Here is a 23,967-nt window from a genome sequence, read left to right as displayed (position 1 = left end):
CTTGTTTACATTGACTTCGACTTGAATTCAGATGTGATTTTGAAAAGACACTTTTGAGTAATTTGAGGTAAGGCTTTGAGTGTTTTATCAGCCAAATGAAAAGCTATTTATACTAATGGTAGGATCACACTTTTAATTCTACCTTCGATAAGAGCCCTTGTCAAAGACCATTTTTCTCTAAGCTGTAGCCCTATTTTCAGAAATTTCGCCTAAAGGTACATGCCCAAGTAAATGGAAGATTGCTCCACTTCTACAAGGTCAATTAGCATGTTCTTGGTCTCTAGGAACATCTAGGGACCTGGGGGCATAGGCGGAGTTTGAACTTGACGCCAGGGGGTGCGACTGCTTGGCGAACAACACCCGCGCGCACGCCTTTATTTTATTATTTTAGCGTTTTTACAATGCCCATAGGTGTCAAACTCACGGCCCGCGGGCCAAATCCGGCCCGCCACGTCATTTGATGTGGCCCCCCAAGAGCTCAGGTAAAAAAAAAAAAAAAAAAAAAATGTTTTTTTTTTTTTTTTTTACATTAATATTGGGTTAAAAAATAGCAGTGTTAAAATAATTGTGGGTTAATGCGTTAATAAAGCTTTAACTTTGACAGCCTTAGTTATTACACATTCTTACACATACATGTATGTTGAACATCTGAGGTAACAAAGGAAAAAAGCCAAAAGCACTTACTCCTCAGACATTCTTTGACAATTTTACAGCCCAAAATACAAAAAAGATCCAGGCGGAATAGGTAACAAAGGGTTGAAGAAATATTGTCTGAACTGTCAGATGCAAACTGGCTGTGTGACATAACCGAGCATCTCGCTCAATTGAATAAGAAGCTGTAGGGACGCAAACAAGTCCCACCCAAAACTTGACCAATATAGTTGTGAACTGAGACAACCCTTATTTTGTTATTTTTGAGTACAGTTACAGTTGTGTGTTCATGCAGACACATAATAGCAATTTCATTACGAATTGAAAATGGGGGACCCTGATGTAAACAAGTTGAAAGTCTTTCTCTGGTCTGCATCCCCTTAACAATTGTGTGTATTGAGCTGTACTGTACTGTACCCATTCTGCAATCTGTTAATTAAAGTTAATTAAACTATCTTCCATTAGTTGGATGTATGGCCTCTGCAAGGTTGTGTGCAGCCATTTGTTTTTGTAACATCTGCTACATCTGTCCCACGTGTTCTTTGCAGCTCACAGTTGTTAGTTCTGCCCCTCTTGACTGTGACAAAAAGGTTTTGAACAAACTTAATGTCATAGCTTGTATTTGATGATATTCTTCTTTGTTATTTACTTGAATGGTTTGATCATTGATTGGTGGAGTAATATGGGGTTCTGATAAACTAAAATTATTTGTTAAAATAACATAAGCTAACATATATTTTTACATTTATGCAAATGAATATGCAATATGTATAACTTGAATAAGTAATAAATACAGAAACACCATGTTTAACAATATGTAAATGTGTAGCTACATTTATTTTACATTACATTAACATTTATACGGTCTTTGGCCCTTTGAGGGCAACCATAATGCTGATGTGGCCCTCTGTGAAAATGAGTTTGACACCCCTGCCCTAACCCCTAATTTTTTATTTTATTTAGGTAGTACAGCAGCACACACACACACTCACACACACAGCACTACGGGGATCATTTTTAACTGACTTACTCTTAATCATTGACAAAGTGACAAAGATAAAGAAGGAAATACTAAAATAAAAAGACCACAACAAGTATATTGCTGCTCCACTAGACCACTTTACTGTACCAAACATGACATACAAAAATAACAAAATACTGTGCAACACTCCGCCAAGCGCACAGTAGGTAGGCATACAGTAGGTTGTCAAAGGCTGTACAAACAAAAGTGTCTCACGAGTCACGACTCTCACCTAGTGGAGAAGCAGGCGCCTTTTTTTGCGTCCATCATAAATGTCCACAATCTTCTCCGGTTCCAGCTTTGCCGTTATATCATTCTCAATGTTCAGAATGGACAGAGAAGAAAACCTTTTATCACCCATTGTTGATCGCAGCCAATTTCGGATCCTTCTCATGGCAGAGAAACTTCTCTCTGTGGTAGCAGATCCAATGGGTAGAGTGAGTGCCAACTGTAGCAACTTGTACATATTTGGATAGCTTCCCTTTGTAACAGTCTTTTTAAGATGATCAAGTGAAACAACTGTGTCACAAGACCGCGGCTTTAGAAATTTACGGATATCCATATTTACTTTACGTTTTCCAATACTACAGGTAAGGTAGGTCGTACTAGGAAGGAAGAGGTCAGAGGTGGGTTGGTACCTGCGTGTCTGTCTGACTGACTCACTTCCGTCGCAAGTCATTACGAAAATAATATAATGTGACATGATTACTACTATAAAATTAATGTATTGTAAAACAAAACATAATAGAATTCAGAGTTTCTCACAATTATTATAATTTTATTAAAATAAAAATAATCTTGATTAAAAAAAAAAAAAAAAAAAAAACACCCCCGGCCAATGCACCCCCTGCACCCCCATAAACTCCGCCCATGCCTGGGGGTATGTATTCCAAGTGTCAGAAATATTGTGTCTGTTACTAGGCTTGAGTGAATTGTAATGAATAACACCATGTTACAATTGTGCAGCCACAAGCTCGCTCGCTGAGCTCATTTAGCACCTTCTTGAGATAAAGTGTACAAAACATCTAAGCAAATGAATAAAGGGAAGATGATTAAACAGAAGGATTTGTAGATACAGTAATACATTATAATCCATTTTAATTATAAATTCATATTTGAACGTGACCGTATTATGACCAAATCATACATCTATGGATAGGGGAAAAGCCCCTCTTTCCAATGACAGTGTTAAATCTGGATTTAGTCATTTCCTCACGGTTTTACCGTATAATTAGCATTTTTTTTTCGATAATTTTCTTATTTTCGGTAAATCTTAAAAACATTGGTAAAAATGAAAATATACACTTTGATTGCTGTTTTGATAGGGTTAAGGTATTTACTCTTGGCTAGATTTGAAAAAGAAACACAACATTATCTCTTAACACTTTCAGTGCCCATGATGTCATATCACATTTTATCAGCCCAATGCGATCTGAATTCATATTTCATCAACCGAGTCTCCCGTTGGTAAGCAGCCCCTGTAGGAGCTCAGATGTGAAAAAACCGCCCGTATCGTCTCCCAGATGGTAATGCACCCTTTTGGAATTGACCCTTTTGAAAATGGATGAGAAAAGAAAAATCCGGAATCCACATTTTACTTCTCAGGCATGTAACCCGAGCCGATCGGATTCATTGTGGACCCTCAGAACAGCGTGGAATACATATGTACAGTATGTAGCGTTGGATCAATAAAAGCGATCGATATTTGGAATGGCGATCAGGAATTGGAATAATCTTTTTGGATAACATCTGATCTCAGGTAAGGAATCTATTTTACCAGTCTTAGGCTACGTTTAGACGAGCGTTTTGTGAACAGAAACCGCAAAAGTCGTCTTGCGGTTTCACTTTTAATTTTGCGTTTAGACGAGCGTTTTGGGGTGGAATTCTCTGTGCAGACGAGGCTGTAACGACGGAGCACCGCTGTCACACGATTGGTGCATATGTCACATGACGTGCTGTGAAGACCCGCCCTACTCTGCCTCTGATTCGCAGACTGTGGATGGGGAATGTGATTGGACCAAAGCAGAGTCACTCACAGACAGTGGGTCCACTCACGCCGCGGGACAGATTCTTGTGTATTTAACCCTTTCACTGCCACACGACAGCCGGTTGTGTGATAGTAAAGGGTTAACCTTCTGTCGTGTGGCAGTGAAAGGGTTAAAAGTACTGCTATAACGCTACGTTCAGAACACAGAACGGCGCGGGCCAGTCGAGGCACCTGCTGGCCCTGTAATTGGAATGAGTACACTTTAAATCCTTTAACGAGGATCCATTGGAGGGCAAGTCTGGTGCCAGCAGCCGCGGTAATTCCAGCTCCAATAGCGTATCTTAAAACTGGACTGATTCTTGTGTCTTTAAAAGTACTGCCAATGTAGCCTTCAAGTGATCTCCGTTGATATAGTCAGACATACTTGCTTTGTTTACGTCTCGGCTACTGGCGCTTACCTGCTACCTGTGACGTAAGCAGTACGCGCAACCAGAGCCGTGACAGCCCTTTCGTCATCGTTTTAACAGATTTATACGGTTTGATAGTTTAGACGATAGCGCAAAGGTTTTGCGTTTCTAGGAATTCCACCCTGGAAGGTAGTCTCACTTTTTTGCGGTTTCACCCCGTAAAAACGCCGTTTCCGTATAAACGAAAGGCACATCCGTAAAAATATTTTTGCGGATTCACCTGCTAGCGTTTCCGTCTAAACGGGGCCTTAGGATAATCAGACCTGTTTTCACGGAGATATAAGCTTTTCCCCTATGTGTGTGTGTGGCTGTGTGGCTGTGCGAGCGATCAGGAAATAAGAGAACCGATTTTTCAGATCGCCTATATAGCGTGCATACGTACACATATACTATCGATAATCTAGCATTTATTTGAAAACGATTCATAAATAGGCCGAAAAATGTCAAAGTTTTTGTGTATTCTAGAATATTCCAGTAAAGGGCGATTATCACGGAATATTTATATTTTCCTTGAAAACTAGGGCTTTTCAAAATGCTATAAAACGAAAATGAACCGATAAAAAAACAATCCGTTTAGACAATGTTGACTGCAAACAAGTCATTGATAAGCGACGGGCAGATTAGACACATAGCCATAATTTAAAACATAGATTAGGCATTTTAACGCTATCATTGAAGTGGGTGGTGGCACTCAAGCACTAAATCGTGCATCCCCTGCTGGCACTGAAAGTGTTAACATCCAACGGCCCACATGTGGGCCATCTTGAGGACAATTTGCAATGCACCACTTTGCCTCTAGCGGCTCGGGTGTGCATTTATTTTAATACCATATATATATTAAAGCCCTATTTGTTGCCTGTCGATTGCCGTTTCAGGCGACAAAATCCGTTCAGTGGTTCTCGAGTTACATGCCGATATGTGAGGCGTGCGCCAAAGTACACATTACCACCCCCGACCTCCGGGGGCTCTAGCTCCGTCAATCATTTGGCAATCTCGAAAATCTGTGGACAGGGTTGTAGCCATTGAGTGTGGCTTTCCAATGATACCCCATGATATGATAATTGGGGATCTAATACGGTCTCTATTGATCGATTTATGATAAAGAAAAGCAGGGACCTACAGGCTTAACAGGTTAAGACATTTTGAAGTTGGATGAATGCATACAGGATTAGAGTCTCTCCAATATGACTGGTCCACTTGGAAGGTTACTGTAGGTTATCCCCATGCCTCCATAGAAGCTCACCTGTACTTGATTTGATGGTTTCCTGTCCCACTGTTTGTCCCAGCAGGTCATACTGGTTCAAGCGGGAGCTCTCTCCTTCCACCACTACAGAGTCAGAGGCGTTTTTTGTCCAAGCGTAGGTCACCTCTGATATTGTGTAGGCATCTGAAGAAAAAAAATGTATGAATTAAAAATAAAATGAAAATAGAAGAAATGTATCTGATTTAATTAGTCACTCACATTCATGTTCTAGCAAGTATTTCAATCTATTTCAATCTATTTCAATGAAAAAGCACAATACAATTGAAGAATAAAGTTGTGTGTCCTGTTGGTATAAGAATTATAGTTGATAGATGGAGAGATTTCACCATTCGGTACAGTGCAGTGGTACCCTCTCAGGGTAAAAGGTTTTGAGAGAAAATGTCCCCCCCACTGTGTGGTACAGTAGCGCTCTCTTCAAAACAGCTTAGATAAAACCATGGTACCTTACAAAGTAATAACTAACAGTAATGGGCAAATGATAGAGAGCTGTGTCCTGGTAGACCAAGCATTCCAATTGTGGATCATAACGCACAGAGACGAAATTGGTACTTCTTGTCTGACTCTGGAGAAGACTGTAAGCATGTTTCCCATAATGTTGTCGTGTTCCTTTAATCCTTTCAAATGTGAACGCTCACCTGCTAACCTAACATCAGAATAAACAGTGTAGGTTAACAGGTAGATGAAGTTGTTTGCCTCGATGCTTTTGTTCAACTGAATAACATTTTGAGATTTTATCGACGATCTTGCTCTATGCCATGGCTATGCCGTAGAGCTATTCTTGCTACAGGCTGTTGCTAAGGAGCAGAGTGTTGAGTGACACTGACCACAGTGGGTCATCGCACTGAAAGCAAAAAAGGACTAAATCAATCGGGACTCAAGCCATTACCATGCAACCTGCAGAGAGACAAAACAAGCATGATTGTAGACTTGGGGATTATTACAGAAATATCCTTTGTGTGAAATCCTATATCACCTTTAATGCAAAGATAAATGGTAAATATTGGGCCAAGGTTCAAAGTTCTTGGTCAAATCACCTAAAATCAACTGCACCAAATAACCCACAATACCTTTTGGGTTTATTTACCTGCTTTATATTACTTGAGGATGATTTTACCACAAATCTAAAAACAGCATGGTTGCCCCTTTCCCCTTTATTTAGGATTAGCAGTGATTGAATATGGCTGACGTCTCATCCAGTTATTTTCAGTTACCCAAACCATACAGTACATTGTAGTTTCACTCGGTTCTTAGGCTACTATCTGGGCTGTGGCAGTATGAGGAATGATCCTTTCAAGGTGCTCCAGGGTATAGCCATCACCATCACTCACAGCTGCCGAATTTCAAGGGACAGGAATGGAAATCCATGGGGAAATCCTCCAGATGCATGGGACACTCAGCATGGACTGTTAACCTGTAACCAGGTCACACAAACAACAAGTCGTTGGTGAGTGAATATTAGACATAGCCCAGTTTTATTGACATTTTATAATCATGTTTTACTTTTGAAGGACTAATACTCCCTTGAGTTCCATCTGTCAACTGTAATGCTAAACAGGACAAATCAATCAAACAATGCACGAGGCGACGACCCACATGAATAAAGAAAAGGAGACTTGTCTGATTGTAGGCTATGGTTTGTCTCTGATGAAAACATGCGTTGCACGCAGCTCACAGATGCATTGCATGTTCAATCCCGGAAAGAAATGACATGTCAATGCTTAACCCTTTCACTACCTGTCAATGCTTAATCCTTTCACTACCACACTACATAAGGTTAACCCTTTCACTAGGTAGTGAAAGGGTTAACCTTATATAGTGTGGCAGTGAAAGGGTTAACCTTATGTATTGTCGCAGTGAAAGGGTTAACCGTTTGATAGTGTGGTAGTGAAAGGGTTCATTCAAAAGCCATCAGATTGAAATGCCCTGACTGCACTGCCACCAGTGTTGTAGTACTCGAGTCCAGGACTGGTTTTCAGGACTCGTGACAAGGCCCCGTTTAGACGGAGACGCTAGCAGGTGAATCCGCAAACATATTTTTTCAGATGTGCCTTTCGTTTATACGGAAACGGCGTTTTTACGGGGTGAAACCGTAAAAAAGTGAGACCACCTTCCAGGGTGGAATTCCTAGAAACGGTAAACCTTTGCGCTCTCGTCTAAACTGTCAAACCGCATAAAACGATGACGAAAGGGTAAACCTCTCGTTGCGCCTACTGCTTACATCACAGGCATGCGCCAGTAGCTTAGAAGCGTAAACAAAGCATGTCTGATTCTATCCATGGCGATCACCTGAAGGCTACATTGGCAGTACTTTTAAATACACAATAATCTGTCCCGCGGCTATCACAACTATTATGACTGGACCCCCACTGTCTGTGAGTGACTCTGCTTTGGTCCAATCACATTCCCCACCCACACTCTGCGAATCAGAGGCAGAGTAGGGCGGGTCTTCACAGCACGTCATGTGACATATGCGCCAATCGTGTGACAGCGGGGCTCCGTTGTCTCGAGTTGTTACAGCCTCGTCTGCACGGAGAATTCCACCCCAAAACGCTCGTCTAAACGCAAAATTAAAAGTGAAACCGCAAGACGACTTTTGCGGTTTCTGTTCAGACTTCCATCCCAAAACGCTCGTCTAAACGTAGCCTTGGACTTGAGCACTGATGACTCGAGCATTTGGACTCGGACTGGTTAATGGTTAAATACAGTTATTTATTTTATATATCTTTTTGTACTAGGCCCTAATCATTTGGCATACGATATTGATGGCTAGTGCATTTATTTGGCTATTGTGTCACAAAGTAAATAAACTCCCTTTGAAATGGTGACCGCTGTGTCATTTATGTTTAATGTAAACCATTTTTTATTTGTATGTCAGCTCTTTGACTGCCAGAGTGGAGTGGACTCAACCTTGATGACTTGGACTCAGACTCTGACTATAGGGTAATGGGGACTCGACTCTGGCTCTTCTTTGGTGACTCGGACTTGGACTCAGACTCAAACAATGGGGACTCGAGACTCGACTCGGACTTGAGATTTAGTGACTCGACTACAACACTGCCTGCCACACGCTCTCAACAGCATGCTGTCAGTGGCACTGAGTGATTCACATGTTACAGTGTTGGTGAATCAGAGGCACAATCTGTACAAAATATACCGAACCAGTATAATCAGTAGCTTTGTTATACTGTATATATTCCATTTAATCACTTGTTACACTGTATATTTTTATGCACTATGTTACCTTTGCACTCTGGTTAGATGCCAACTTATTTTGGTTGTACTGTATTTGTGGTGTACAATGACAGTACATTTGAATCTAATTTAATCTAATGTAATCTATAAGTATGAAACAGAATGTTAATGTCAGGAATGTCTTTTTTTCCGCATCAGATGTATCATTTGATTTGCTATAACGTGTTTTCGTGCACCCTCTCTGAGCACAGCCAACTCTCAGTATGTTGAGGGGGCGTGGCCTTCTGTTAATTGAAAGGAGATGTCAAGTTAGCATCATAATACATGAAGCTTTCAAATGTAAACACATTCATGGGACCAGTGTAATCAGCTGCTATGGGAGATTAACATGGCTAACCTGTGCTAGCAAGTGATAAATAAATGGTCACAGTTGTTACAACTAAATTGTAGCAAACTAGTTTCATTAATTGTTTGTGGACTAGCTAGCTGATATTCTTTACTACTGGCAACTGACTGAATGATGGGCCAATTATGCAATGTTTTCAGTCAAGCAGATATCTGAAATGGGGGATCAAAGGACTTTGGTCGTTATTTTCACAACAACAGTTATAATAATTTAGCAAATTTTACATCAACATTATCTCCTGTAAGAAAAAATGCAATGAGATTGAAAAACATTCAGTACATTTCATGAAAGTTTATTTTAGTCACTTGTGTCCATGGAAATGACAATGAATGCAGAAAAGATAGTCTGTTTACTTTTATAATAACTATATCACTGCATAAATAATAAATGTTCAGACAAGTTTAATATTTGGATATTTGTGATACTATGTATAGATGCAATTCAAAGTCATGACCGCATTTTCCTTTCCAACTTATTTGGCGGTTGAGGTCAGTTTATGTTACAGTAATAATAATAATAATAATACATCTATTTTATATAGCGCTTTTCCAGGTGCTAAAAGACGCTTCACATGGGCAGGAGAGACAAACTATGGCAAAACAAAAAAACAGAACAAAACAGAACAAAAATAATACATGACAAAATAAAATAAAACCGACAGAATTAGAGGTCAAAAGCAAGATTGAAAAGGTGGGTTTTGAGGGCTGATTTAAAAGATGTCAGGGTGTTTGCATCACGGATATGGCTGGGGAAGGCATTCCAGAGGGAGGGGGCAGCAGCAGCAAAGGCCCTGTCGCCCCAGGTCCGGAGCTTGGTCCTGGGAGGTGTTAGGAGGTTGGCATCTGCAGACCTAAGGCGACGGGTGGGCGTGTGACGGTGGAGGAGGTCGGACAGGTAGGGAGGGGCAAGGTTGTTGAGGGCTTTAAATGTGATGAGTAGTATTTTAAAATGTATCCTGTATTTGATTGGAAGCCAGTGGAGGTTGTGGAGGACAGGGGTGATGTGATCAGAGCGACGGGTGGAGGTGAGCATGCGGGCAGCAGAGTTTTGGACATATTGGAGTTTATTGAGAATAGTGTTTGGTGAGCCGTAGAGGATGCTGTTGCAGTAATCTAGTCTTGATGATATGAATGCATGAACCAGTGTTTCAGCAGCGGAGAGTGATAGGGAGGGGCGAAGACGAGCAATGTTCCGGAGGTGATAGAAGGCAGATTTGGTTATGTGGTTCACATGGGGGAGGAAAGAAAGGGTGGAGTCCAGGATGATGCCAAGGTTACGGACGTGAGTGGAGGGGGTGACAATGGTACCATCAATATTTAGGGTGAAATCCTGGGTGTGGCTGGTGAGGGATTTTGGACCGATAATGATGATTTCTGATTTATTGCAGTTTAATTTGAGAAAGTTATTTTGCATCCATGTTTTGATGTCTGTGAGGCAGGTGCTGAGGTTGGAGAGAGTGGCTGGAGTGATAGTCTTGGTGGAGAGGTAGAGCTGAGTGTCGTCTGCATAACAGTGAAAACGCAGGCCATGTTGGCGGAGAATCAGACCAAGTGGAAGGATGTAGAGGATGAAGAGCAGGGGACCAAGTACTGAGCCTTGGGGTAAGTAATAAGGTGCTTGAGGCAGAGCTGTTTCACAGGCTGTGATTTACAAGCAAGCTCTGCGTAGGAGTGTGCTTCTCAATGGCCAATATCTAGTGTGACATCATCGTTAGAATCTCAATATGGTTCCAGAGGCAGGAGACTGAAACACTCCATCACTGTCTGGACCCAAGGCCCTACACATTTCATTAAACCAATTATGGGGAATAGGCTTTCTCTAAAGTATTAGTCCGGCAGAGTCCACCGGCAAAAAGGAAAAATAATAATACAATTAAAAAAAAAATGTACTCATTAGCTTTTAATGTCTGATGCGTTGTCTTTACTTGTCTTTTTCCCATGGCGGCAGTCTGCAGCTGAGCTATAACTGGCAAACTGTGGTCACTCATAGACTCATGGAATAGTATGGACATTTTAGTAGGGATGTTTTAGTAGGGACGTTTTAGTAGGATATTTTTGTAGGATATTTTAGTAGGATGTTTTAGTAGGGATGCTAGCAACCATGCTGCTCTTTACCACAGCTTTATCGACCAAACAAGTGGTATATCTTCTGGTGGACTGGTGCAATCTGACATTTTTGTTAGAGTTTTGCCGTGATATACACACACACACATAGGCATGTTGTGATATATAAACATGTAGGCACGTCGTGCAGGGGTGTAAAAAGTACCCAGAAATTATACTTAAGTGAAAGTATGGGTACCGTCTCAAAATCTTACTGAAGTAAAAGTCAGAGTATCTGGCTAAAAACACACTTGAGCGGGGCGCCCTCGTGGCGCATACCATAGTGCCTCGCGCACCTACGCGGCCGACCCGGGTTCGTTCCCAGCTCCCATCGTTATTTGTCGCATGTCTTCCCCACCTCTCCTCCCGTTCGCCCTCTCCTCTGTCGGTCCTGCGTGACCAATAAAGCTGTAAAAATGCTAAATAATAATAATAATAATAAAAAAACACTTGAGTAAAAGTAAAAAAGTTTCTACTTTTAAATGTACTTAAGTACTAAAAAGTTAAAGTAAACACTTTTTTTCTGACGGTCTATTCTTCTGATAGCAGGTGTACGTGTTTAATCAAAGATCCCCACTTTCTAGTCTTGCACAAGGACCAATGGGCAGGTTAATTTACCATTGATGGGGATTTGATTGGCTGTTTTTAAATAAAGTGCGGCCGCAGGATTAATAACGTTAACCTTAGTTTGGCCAGATAAACAAATATACTAATTAAAATTGTTGGACCTGCGAGATTTGTACTTTGTAGGTCTGCATTTTAAATGTAAGGAGTCAAAAGTATGTTTTTTTCTCTGAAATGTAATTGAGTAAAAGTACAAGTATACAAACCTAATACTACTTGAGTAAAGTACAAATCCCCCAAAACAGTACTCAAGTATTGTAACGAAGTACAATTACTCAAGTACTTTACACCCCTGACGTTGTGACATACACACATAGGTGCGCAGTGAAATACACACATGAAGGTGTGCCGTGAAATACACACATAGGTGCGCAGTGAAATACACACATGAAGGTGTGCCGTGACATACACACATGAAGGTGTGCCGTGAAATACACACATGAAGGTGTGCCGTGACATACACACATGAAGGTGTGGCATACACACATGAAGGTGTGACATACACACATGAAGGTGTGACATACACACATACACGAAGGTGCGCCGTGACATACACACATACACGAAGGTGCGCCGTGACATACACACATACACGAAGGTGCACCGTGACATACACACATACACACATGAAGGTGCGCCGTGACATACACACATACACACATACACACATGAAGGTGCGCCATGACATTTCAACCAGCAAATGGCTTAAACATGAAAGACCCAGTGGAGGGGCAGACTGACAACGTGCCTGGTTACAGTGCATTATACGCCATCTGCCAGCAGTCTTAAAGATTCAGTACAATGTAAATCCTGTTTTTTAATCACATTATTTCACTGACGCAATGTTGATGTAAAATTGCCCCAAATATTAGAACTGTTGTTGTGAAAATTATGACTAAAGTTCTTTGATCACTATCCCCCTAAGTACTAACAACTACTCGATTACCCTGATTGGCCCATCAGTCAGTCTGTCATTAGCTGTAAAATATATTGGCTAGCTAGCCCACAAACAGGTAATGAAACTAGTACAGTAGTTTGCTACAATTTAGGTAATTTTAGTGGTTCTTACAGAAGATATGTTGATGAAATGAAAATGATACATCTGCTGAGAAAATTACTCCTGACATTAACATTCACCAAATAAGCTTTGTCTGACTCAATTACAGTACCATCATTGTACTAGTTCTTTAATGGTTATCATTGAAGCAGCTGTTAAAGGGATATTTCACTTCATTATAACTTGTCAAGTTTCAGCAGTCTTACCTCTAAGTGCATACAAATTAGCGACCACTGTTATTTATCCCTGTTGTCCGCTGTCAACATCATCAGGTTTTAGCATGGTATCTGCCCCACATATACCAGGTTTTAGCATGGTATTTATCCCATATATACCAGTTTTTAGCATGGTATTTACCCCATACCAGGTTTTAGCATGGTATCTGCCCCATATATACCAGGTTTTAGCATGGTATTTATCTCATATATACCAGTTTTTAGCATGGTATTTACCCCATATATACCAGGTTTTAGCATGGTATCTGCCCCATATATACCAGGTTTTAGCATGGTATTTATCCCATATATACCAGTTTTTAGCATGGTATTTACCCCATATATACCAGGTTTTAGCATGGTATCTTCCCCACATATACCAGGTTTTAGCATGGTATCTTCCCCACATATACCAGGTTTTAGCATGGTATCATGGTTGTCCCATATCCAATGCCAGAATCAGGATCGGTGCATTCCTACTGTACTACAAAACAGGGTTGGGCTCAATTCACGTTCAATTCAGATTTTTCATATAAATTATTGCTGTTTATTTACTCATTCTCAACATGCTGAAAGTCTTTCTGATATTTGCATAAAATAAATGAGTTTGATTTGGTTGAATTTCTTGTTTGTTGATTTGTTTATAATTTTTACAAAATCTGAAAAAGCAAAGCGAATGGTAAAATGAGGTTATGCCATGTTAGAATGGTTGAATCAAAAGTGAATTGAGTTAAACTTGCTAGAAAACAAAATTTACTTTCTGTTGTTGCAATTTGATTTACCTCATGGTGTAGAGCAGGGTCCCGTCGTCTTGGATCCTCAGCAGTTTATTAGGCATGGTCATGTTATGAGCCACAGACTTCTTCCCATTGTGGAAGAACGTGTCTGGAGTCCAGATTTTACTGGCCATCAGGTTGTTGAGTCGCAAGATGTTCATTGGTCCGTCAAATCTCAACCTCTCGTCTTTCCAGCTTTGCCGGAAGAAGACGTCAATTGTGTACTCCTATGGCCGAAAAATAAATAGAGAATATTGACCTATCTCAAACCCGCCCTCTTTTCTTGATCCTCCAATCACTATACTCAATCCATACTTATCATAACTACCTTCATTCATACTACCACTACATCCAATGTATAGTATATTCATATAACACTGTATGATAGCAATGTACAATAACACTGTATATATATACATGTATTTATATCTACTATACTATATACAATACATATGTACTCTTATTGTTATGGTGGGTAGGTGTGTTGAACCCAAGTGCAGGACAGAACGGATAGACAGGAGGCAGGTGTTGATTCTGTTCATTTATTGTACTGAGATCAAAAGGCGTACACGCCGATAACGACGCACAAAGAAAATGAGAAACTACTCTCGTCTCTACAAACAGGGAAAATAAAAGAGAGACAACACTGTCTCCAAAACACGTTATCACGAAAACACATTAACTGAGCTATATGTCAAAACGGGGAAAGCAAGGGGGAGAAAACACTGTCTCCAAAACGTGGCACAAAAACAAAAGACGTCGGGCGACGGTGCTACATAAGCACATAACAGGATGAACAAACGATAATAATAACAACGGCAAACTAACTTATCCTCCAAGACGGGAGCGGTAAGCGTTTCTTCACGAAAGTGTACTTGTGGTAAGGTTCAGTGAACGACTGACAATCTGAGTAGTAAACCAGGGGAGCATATGAAGCAAGTCAACTATACACACCAGGTATCAATTAGGGCAATCAGGGCAGGAAGACAGGTAATTACCATTGGGCAACGGCAGGGCTTTTGCTCCCAGGTGAGAGCAAAACCCCAAACGTTACACTTATTATTTAAACCATTGGCTAGTATGGATTATTACCATAGTGTATTCATACTTGTACCACTGTATATAATTATACTGTACATATTAGTTTAGCATACTCTGCAGCTTTGTCATCTATACTCCACATATTCACATTACACTGTATACTGCTATGCACTACTTCTACTCTGGTTATATGCCAACTTAATTTATTCTCTGTACTTTGAGAGAAATTGGTGGTGGTTTTCAATGTATGTGATGTATAGATTGGGGGGAGATGACCGCATCTAAAGGGCCCGCGCCCAATAGGTCAAAATGTGCATGCTGACGGTTTGAGCAGTGGAAGAATAGCGGTCTAGTGGCTGGCAGTCAGTGTTAGCCAGCAGAATGTTTGCATTCCGATCAAGAACACAACAAGCTGATACCGGCACTGAGCGAGGGAGTGGTTTGACATCATTAGAAACGGCGTTTTAATGGTGTGAAAGGTTATTAGCAGTTGTCATGACAGCGCGTCGCATGACAACCAGGAGAGGGGCGGGGCCGTCGTTGCTATGGCGAAGGTCCTATAAATCTAACAGTGTTTCCGGGTGTAAGGCAGACTAAGGGCAGACTACAATCTGACTAGGACTCAGATCACACAGAAGAGACTCCCTCCTCTCATCACAGAGAGGGGGGGGGGGGGGAGGAAGGAGGCCATATCATCATTAGCTTCGGCTAACACAAGGAGGGTTTTGGCTAACGACCAGGCCTGACCACTATTGGACTGAATAGCAGAAGGATGATAGCAAGGACAATACAATTTGATAACATCTGATTATGAGGTTCTGTTTATTTAATAAACAACGCTCTTCCAAGAAAGGTATCATGCTGTCGAAGTGTCGAATTCTTACGAAGGTGGTGAATTATTATGCTGCGGATCTCACTAACGGGGAATTATGAGGTTTTATCAGCCAGTATGAGGAGATGTCGGGGGAATCAAATACACAACGCAGAGTCAGTGGATGGAAATGAGAACACAAGCCAAACAGACGAAGACGTGATACCGGCTGATTGATCAGAATCTAACAGTTGGTGCGCGTTTGGACCCGGATTTGCACAGAGATAAGAACAACGGAAAAATACTTTTTCAATAATGGGGCGACAGTGAACAACAGTCATCGTGTGTGGGAGAATCATGATCGAGCAAGGCCGGCCAGCCCCGGGAGTGAGCGCCGAGTCGAGTGGTCATGAGGCGAACCAGCGCTGTAGGAGAAACAGCGCTTAGGAGAAAGATGTGAGTTCACTGTGCACACACGGTTGTTTTGATCTTTTAAGCCAAATAAAAACAAACAGATGCATCCGTAAATAAGTAGCGACAGAGAAGCCAGCTGTAATATTATGAGCAGAGCGCCAGAGTGTTTGTTTTGAAAACCGAGGGGTTTTTATCTACAGAGAATGAAAAACAAAACAGGGCCGGGGCAGAAGGAGTGTAAATGCGAGATGAGGAGAGGGGGGACGCCGCTGAAATCAGACGGGAAATTGTTATGGCGCGACTGGTATGACAAGACCGTCGCCTGGAGACGGCCCACCTTAAACTGGTTGCTGTGGTCTCAAGACGGCCGGAATTTGTCGTGACGGGAGGAAAGCCGATCGGGGTTTACCTTAAAGTGTGTATTATGTCTGATAAGCAAGAGTTTAGTCCGGGAGAAGCATCCCCTGATATGGATAGGAAAGAGAGAAAAACAGCTGCGTTTTTAGGCCTTGGAAGGAAGGGCAGCGGCCGTTTGTTTGAGAGAGTAGCCATTTGCACAGAGGAAAGATGGCCGCACAGAGTCACGAGGAGATAAGAACAGATAAGAACCAGAGAGTGACACATCAGCTAGAGCAGTGGTTCTCAACTGGTCTAGCCTCGGGACCCAACATTTTCCTTAGTCATTAAGTCGCGACCCAAAATGTTTAACCACTATGATTTATGTTAAAAAAAAAACTACTATAAACTATTGCTAAAAACCCAATGAAATAAAATAATAATAAATAATATATGCTTCTTAGCAGATTTCTTAGCTTAACATAACAGACCTAAATTTGGGGGAACTAATGGGATAACTGGGGTTGCAACAAAAGTGCAACTAAGGGCTAAAAACAATTAAATAAAATAATAATAATAATAAATAATATATCCTTCTTAGCAGACTTCTTAGCTTAACATGCAGGGAACTAATGGGATAACTGGGGATGTTGTTTGCTCCTGACAAAAGTCTCAAAGTCTGGGGTGATGGTAGACAAAGCAACTCTGAGGTCATGCTCAATGTCCAATCTGTTCCTCCGCTTTGTCTTCAGTTGGACCAGAGCTGAGAAGCCACTTTCACAAAGATAGGTAGTGCAAAAAAAGAAAGTATATAAAAAAATGTAAATTAAATATATTTAAAAAAAAATTTTTTTTTACACACACATCCGCGACCCACTCAAAATGGCCCCGCGACCCACTTTTGGGTCGCAACCCACCAGTTGAGAAACACTGAGCTAGAGGACTCTAGACTGAGTTTGTGTGAGGATTGGCCCATTCCCGCCACACGCTTCAAGGTACTGTGAGGAGGATCGGCTCATTGCCACCACACGCTTCTAGGTCAAGTACCAATTGCCGCCACGCACCTGTCGGTTGTTTGTAATCAGCGCCCAGAGCCCTTCATATACTCGGGTCTTTCTGTCAATCGTGGTCGGGTCGTTTTGGATTACCACTGCTACTGCCTGTTCCCCCCGTTGTTGTGCCTCGTCTGTTTTTCTTCAGGACGTCCATGGAAGTCGCCGCTGTTGTGTATCTCTATCATCCGTTGGAGCTGTGCCTCGTTGCCCGCTTTGCGCATTTGCGCTTTGGTGAGTTTTTGGAACGAACCTTTTGGATTCTCTGTTTTCTGTGTGTTTGGATAACACTGAAGATTTGCCGTTTTTGTTTTGTACTGGACTCAGCTAAACTTGTGTGTTGGTAACACTGAAGATTAAGTCACGTGGGATTGTACTGGGCTCAGCTAAACTTGTGTGTTGGTAACACTGAAGATTAAGTCACGTGTGTTTATACTGGACTCAGCTAAGGAGGACTGGACTGCCTCTGTATTCCGTTGGCTTGTTTATTGACCACTCTCTCTCTCTCTCCGTTCCTCCCCGAGTTGGATCCTGGAGTAGCTGCAGAGCCGCAGAGGCAGTGGCGCTTCTCCATCTCAATACCGGGACGATCTGCAGAGCCGCAGACAACTCTGCCAAGAACATTCTCCCCTTTGTTTGTTCTTATTGTTATTTCGCTCATTCCTGTTTCAGAAATAAATACGCCCTAGTCTTTGGCTAACTCTGAACTACCTGTCTGTGCCGTGCTGTTGGGGTCGGTTTCAAACCATAACAGTTTGGCCGCCATCTAGGGGGGGCAGTAGGATAATGCAGGCAAATGTTTGAAGATAGGTCTCTACTACCCTCTAGTGGAGGGGGGGGGGGGGTAGTGAAGGGGAGTTTATCAGGAAGATGACAGAGTGATTCCATAGGTCTCTACTACCACCTAGTGGTGGAGTGGGGGAGTGATTCAAGTTAGAATCTACTGGAGCAGAGAGGGGGGATTATTATAATAATAATATAGATATACAGGTTAATTAAATAGAGTTTAATTATACAATGGGTTAAATAAGAACTGCACAGAGAGATGAGGTGCAATTAATTGAATGGGTTAATTATGGAATAAAGAGGGAGTTTTGAATTCCAGTGGGGCTTTCTCACACCTAATAAATAGGCAGAGTTTTCGGAGTACACAGTCACCAGAAGATCTGGCGCGCGCCGGGGGCGAACCTGGGACGAAGATAGAGTTGTGCGGAGTGGGTATCGGAAGCTGCTGGTGTCACGACGGAAGACAACGAACAGGGACAGATATGGGTGTGGAGGAGGTCGTAGACTATTAGAAGGCACAAGAGAAAGTCGATTGTGCAGAGGACTGCTGGTGTTGTTTTTCTGCTTTCAGAGTCTGGAGATAACCGACGGCGGTGGAGACGACCAACGGGGCAGAGACCAGCAATCACAGGCGGTGTTGCTCCGGGAAGGACGAGGCAGGAGGGACGGGGCCTTCCTACAGAGACACTGTTTTGAGGCGTTTGGAACAGAAGAATGAATCATGGACGAAACAGGGACTTCCTTTCAGACAAGACGACAGCGAGAAGTCCTGTGTTCATTGATAATAATGGATAGGAGTATGAGATATAAAATAAACCTTATGGAGGATTTATATATGGGATATATATATAGAAGGTAGATAAGGGGGGGGGGGGGTAAGGTGAGTTTAGCTTGGGACCACAAAGCTAAAACAACAGTCTATTTTTGGGGATAATTAATTGAAAAACCAAATAATGATTTATGATTCTGAAGGTTGATTAAGAATTAAAGGGGGGAATGAGAGAAATCGGTGGTGGTTTTCAATGTATGTGATGTATAGATTGGGGGGAGATGACCGCATCTAAAGGGGCCGGGTCAGGGGGAGCTCCAGTAGCTCACCACGTACCGCGAGTGCTATTTCAGCGCCGTGGACAACCGCGCTCGCGCGGATCTGGGGCTGAGCGCGTTCGAATCCCGGACGGCAGCCGTGCCTTTCCCAGAGTGTCTTTCCCCCCATCTGAACCCTTTCAGCCTGCTTCTGTCGGTCGAACTTGACCAAGTATGAATGCGACGAAAAAGCGATAAACGCTAAAAAGAACCAGCTGACTGGTCAAAGTAAAAAAAAAAAAAAGGGGCCGGGTCAGAGAGGTCGAAATGTGCATGCTGACGGTTTGAGCGGAGGAAGAATAGCGGTCTAGTGGCTGGCAGTCAGTGTTAGCCAGCAGAATGTTTGCATTCCGATCAAGAACACAACAAGCTGATACCGGCACAGAGCAAGGGAGAGGTTTGACATCATTAGAAACAGTGTTTTAATGGTGTGAAAGGTTATTAGCAGTTGTCATGACAGCGCGTCGCATGACAACCAGGAGAGGGGCGGGGCCGTCGTTGCTATGGCGAAGGTCCTATAAATCTAACAGTGTTTCCGGTTGTAAGGCAGACTAAGGGCAGACTACAATCTGACTAGGACTGAGATCACACAGAAGAGACTCCCTCCTCTCATCACAGAGAGGGGGGGGGGAGGAAGGAGGCCACTTACTTACTTACATCATCATTAGCTTCGGCTAACACAAGGAGGGTTTTGGCTAACGACCAGGCCTGACCACTATTGGACTGAATAGCAGAAGGACAATAGCAAGGACAATACAATTTTATAACATCTGATTATGAGGTTCTGTTTATTTAATAAACAACGCTCTTCCAAGAAAGGTATCATGCTGTCGAAGTGTCGAATTCTTACGAAGGTGGTAAATTATTATGCTGCGGATCGCACTAACGGGGAATGATAAGGTTTTATCAGCCAGTATGAGGAGACGTCGGGGAATCAAATACACAACGCAGAGTCAGTGGATGGAAATGAGAACACAAGCCAAACAGACGAAGACGTGATACCGGTTGATTGATCAGAATCTAACAACTTGTACTTGTGGCAATGACAATAAATGTAATCTAATCTAATTCTTCCTGCACATAAACATACATCTCCTCAGTGGCTGTGCACAGTCAGCCTCTGGCAAAAGGAACAAGGACAAAACTACCAAAACTACAGAAATTAAAGAAATATTCCTGCAGGTTTGAAGATGATGTTGGCAGGTATGAGATTCAAAACTATGTCCAATAAAAGTCTGACCTGCATGATCACATGGCTTTGTGATGTCCAATAAAAGGCTGACCTGCATGATCACATGGCTTTGTGATGTCCAATAAAAGGCTGACCTGCATGATCACATGGCTTTGTGCAGGATGTTTGGTTCGTTTGTCAATTGGCACCATCATCAAACCAATAAAAGTTACAATTTCACTTTTGATCCGGACCATTTCAAACAAACTAAAGTGTGACAGCGACCAAAGAGATGGTTTTTAAGTTCCATCCAGGTGTCTGGATGCCTCAGACCTCTAGGCCAGTGTTTGACTTACAGTAGCTGTCCACCAGCCCTCCCACACACAAACAGCCTGGTTCCTGGCTCAGTCATCTACTCTATTTTCACGATAAGGGAGGCACTAAACACTAAAAAGCATGAGCTCTGTATTACTGTAAAACCATGAGAGAGAGAGAGAGAGAGAGAGAGAGAGAGAGAGAGAGAGAGAGAGAGAGAGAGAGAGAGAGAGAGAGAGAGAGAGAGAGAGAGAGAGAGAGAGAGAGAGAGAGAGAGAGAGAGAGAGAGAGAGAGAGAGAGAGCTAGATGTGGAAAAGCCATTACATTTTATTATTTTTCACTTTGGAGCTTTGGCCAAATGGACTTCCTATACAGTCCTGAGCACTCAGCAATAATCAGCTAAATGGTATTTGAATGAATCAATCATGAGACTTTTAAAGGAAGTACATAAATGTATATTGGCCCGTTGGCCCAGCAACAATGTCCAAACTACAAGCTTTACAGTAAGTCTCACGCCGATGCCCATCACTCATTGCTGTACCATTACAGTGCATATTACTCTGAATAAATTTGAATCCCATTAATTCACCACACACTGGGTATGCATTGAGATGATCCTACATTTCCAACATTGGCTCCAACGTCTGAACATCTAATATACAGTAGTCCTACTAAGTGGTACTTTATGATCAAGAGGGGCTGCAGCATTGTGTTCCCTCCAGCATCATGAATGTTAAATCAATAGTCTGATCGAATGAAATATAGGCCCTCTCAGGATATTGTCTTGTTAAAGGGATCTCTGATTATATGATGAGTAGACGGGCAGATGTTTTGATAAGATGGAAAACAAGCGCAGAACACACAAAGGGACTTGAATGTAGAGGAGGATTTTCAATAATTTACAAGATGAAAATTGTCAGAGGAATAGTCATCATTCCATAGGCATGGAGTACTTGTCTTCACAAGGTACTGTAGTGGGAGGAGAGCAACCGAAAGAGTGAGAGTGAGTGAGTGAGAGAGAGAGAGAGAGAGAGAGAGAGAGAGAGAGAGAGAGAGAGAGAGAGAGAGAGAGAGAGAGAGAGAGAGAGAAAGATGAGAGCGAGAGCGAGCGAGAGAACATTTTGAAAATTAAAGAGATGGAGAGAGAGATAGAAAGAGAGAGATGGAGAGAATTAAAGAGATGATGGAGAGAGAGAGATGGAGAGAATGATCATATTCTTTTAAAATATAATCAAAACGTTCCCGCATTTCTCTCCACTTTATCGTTTTATGATAGAAATCTGATAGTGTATGCGCGTTCACGCGAGGGGGAGTCGGATTCTGGCAGGGAGTCCGAATCCGGCACAACACCGACGAGGCATTATTTGTCGCCAAGTTGAGAGCTCCCCAGAGTCCAGACTACAGCTGGGCGATCGCCTACAATGGCGATTGCCTAGAGCGAACTATTGAATATTATTATGAAGAGGAAGAGGACAAACGGTGATGATCCATCCATAACATAAGGTGCGTTTTCACCAGACTATGTTGGATTCTAGTATTTTCAAACAGGCTGGATGTAACGTTGGTTGGTGACTGTCACTCAAAGCGGTGGAAAAATGGAGTGGAAAAATGCTGCTTTAGAGTACTTGATTAGAAATACAAAACAATGAATAAAAAAAATAAAATAAAAACTTACAGATGTGTTCCATAGACTCACAGGAATTGTGTAAAATTGCCCAAATAGTGAAAGAAATAGTAAGATAGTTCCCCTTTAAGTATAAAAATGTCAGAGTTAAAATTGTAAATTGTATATTGTATAGTAGTGTACATACTGTAGGAACCAGTTTTGTCAATTGATGCAGGCATGACCACCCGCATTTCACTGTATGCCCTGGTATGTATGTGACAAATAAACCTCTTGATTCTTGATTCCTAACTGGTGTCTGGTGATTGACAGCTCACAAGAGAAAACCACAAATAACGAAGGTTATCCTATAACCCTAGTTATATGAGTAACTGGCAAGCGTCTTGCTCGCTATTGGATAGTACTCGCTATACTTATTGTACCATTGAAAGCATTTACTCCATGCACCTTACATCTACCCGGCCACGCCCACTCCTGGTCACGTACATAACCATGATGCATGGCCGTGCTCAAACCCTTCCGAGCCTGAGTTTCATTCGAAAGACAGTCAGGGGTCCTCAGTGCCGCAAAGCAAGACGCTTGCCAGTTACTCATATAACTAGGGTTATAGGATAACCTTCATTATATTTCGTTTAACTGGCTACGCGTCTTGCTCGCTATTGGACTAATGGGCGGAGCAAGGCGCGTAGGCCCGATAGATGTACCCGCTGAGGCCCCCTTTACAACCACCAGAAAACCGGGGTGGGTCCTGGCCAGTGAAGCTACATATTACTTGTAAAAGTAATCTGATTACTGATTACTCCTTTAAAAAGTAATCTAGTTACTTTACTGATTACTTGATTGAAAGTAACTAGGTTACCAAGGCCTTGTCCAGACGAAGACGGATCCAATCTTTTTCGTTTTCATTTAGTTTTTAAAAAAACCTTACAGATGTGTTCCATAGACTCACAGGAATTGTGTAAAATTGCCCAAATAGTGAAAGAAATAGCAAAATAGTTCCCCTTTAAAAAAGGTTTTACGTAAACACGAAATTGTCTCAAGAAATAAGTGCGTCGCCAGACAGCGTTAAAAATGCCCGGGACCAGGCACCGACTTTCCTTCCCCAGTATGTTAATTGCAACAACAACACAGGGGACAGACCATTGTATAACCCAAATATCGGGGCTGCAACAGGTCTGCCTCGCCAACGAAAGGGCTCGATTCAAACTCGGCCTCCGTCTGGCCAGGGTTTGTCTGTTTCGGACAGGCTAGGGCATGCCGGAACCAAGACAGCGTTTACAAACGCCCGGGACCAGGCACCGCCTTCCCTTACCCAGTAAGTTAATTGTGTCAAAAAGCAGGGGGACAGGCCTTTAAATGTACAGCCCACTCATATTGGGGCTGAAACTGGCCTGTTTTGCCGAAAGAAAAGGGCTCGATTCAAAATCATGGCTTATCATAGCTGCGGACTCTTGTAACAGAGCCAGGTTCGTAAAAAACCTGCGAACGGTGCTGGGGGTATTTCTGATAACCCCAAATCATCGTTTCACCCTCGTCTGAAAATAGGAGAGGCCTGGGCCCTCGTAGGA

At 42.2% G+C, this 23,967-nt stretch overlaps 1 protein-coding gene across 1 annotated transcript in view; it reads right to left on the bottom strand.

Moving 5' to 3' along the window:
* gabra2b (gamma-aminobutyric acid type A receptor subunit alpha2b) overlaps window positions 1-23,967 on the bottom strand; it is a gene marked incomplete at both ends in the record, with an annotated part of 135,573 nt that overhangs the window by 51,871 nt on the left and 59,735 nt on the right. The window contains 3 exons of the mRNA XM_084332065.1: window positions 5,370-5,513; window positions 6,719-6,801; window positions 13,769-13,989. Coding sequence (XP_084188191.1) covers window positions 5,370-5,513; window positions 6,719-6,801; window positions 13,769-13,989 — 448 coding nt within the window. The remainder of the gene's footprint in view (window positions 1-5,369; window positions 5,514-6,718; window positions 6,802-13,768; window positions 13,990-23,967) is intronic.

The sequence above is a fragment of the Notolepis coatsorum genome, assembly GCF_963971535.1.
Source record: "Notolepis coatsorum genome assembly, chromosome: 16".
NCBI classification, from domain to species: domain Eukaryota; kingdom Metazoa; phylum Chordata; class Actinopteri; order Aulopiformes; family Paralepididae; genus Notolepis; species Notolepis coatsorum.
Note: the sequence above shows the minus strand (reverse complement) of the source record. Positions and strands in the feature narration are given on the sequence as shown.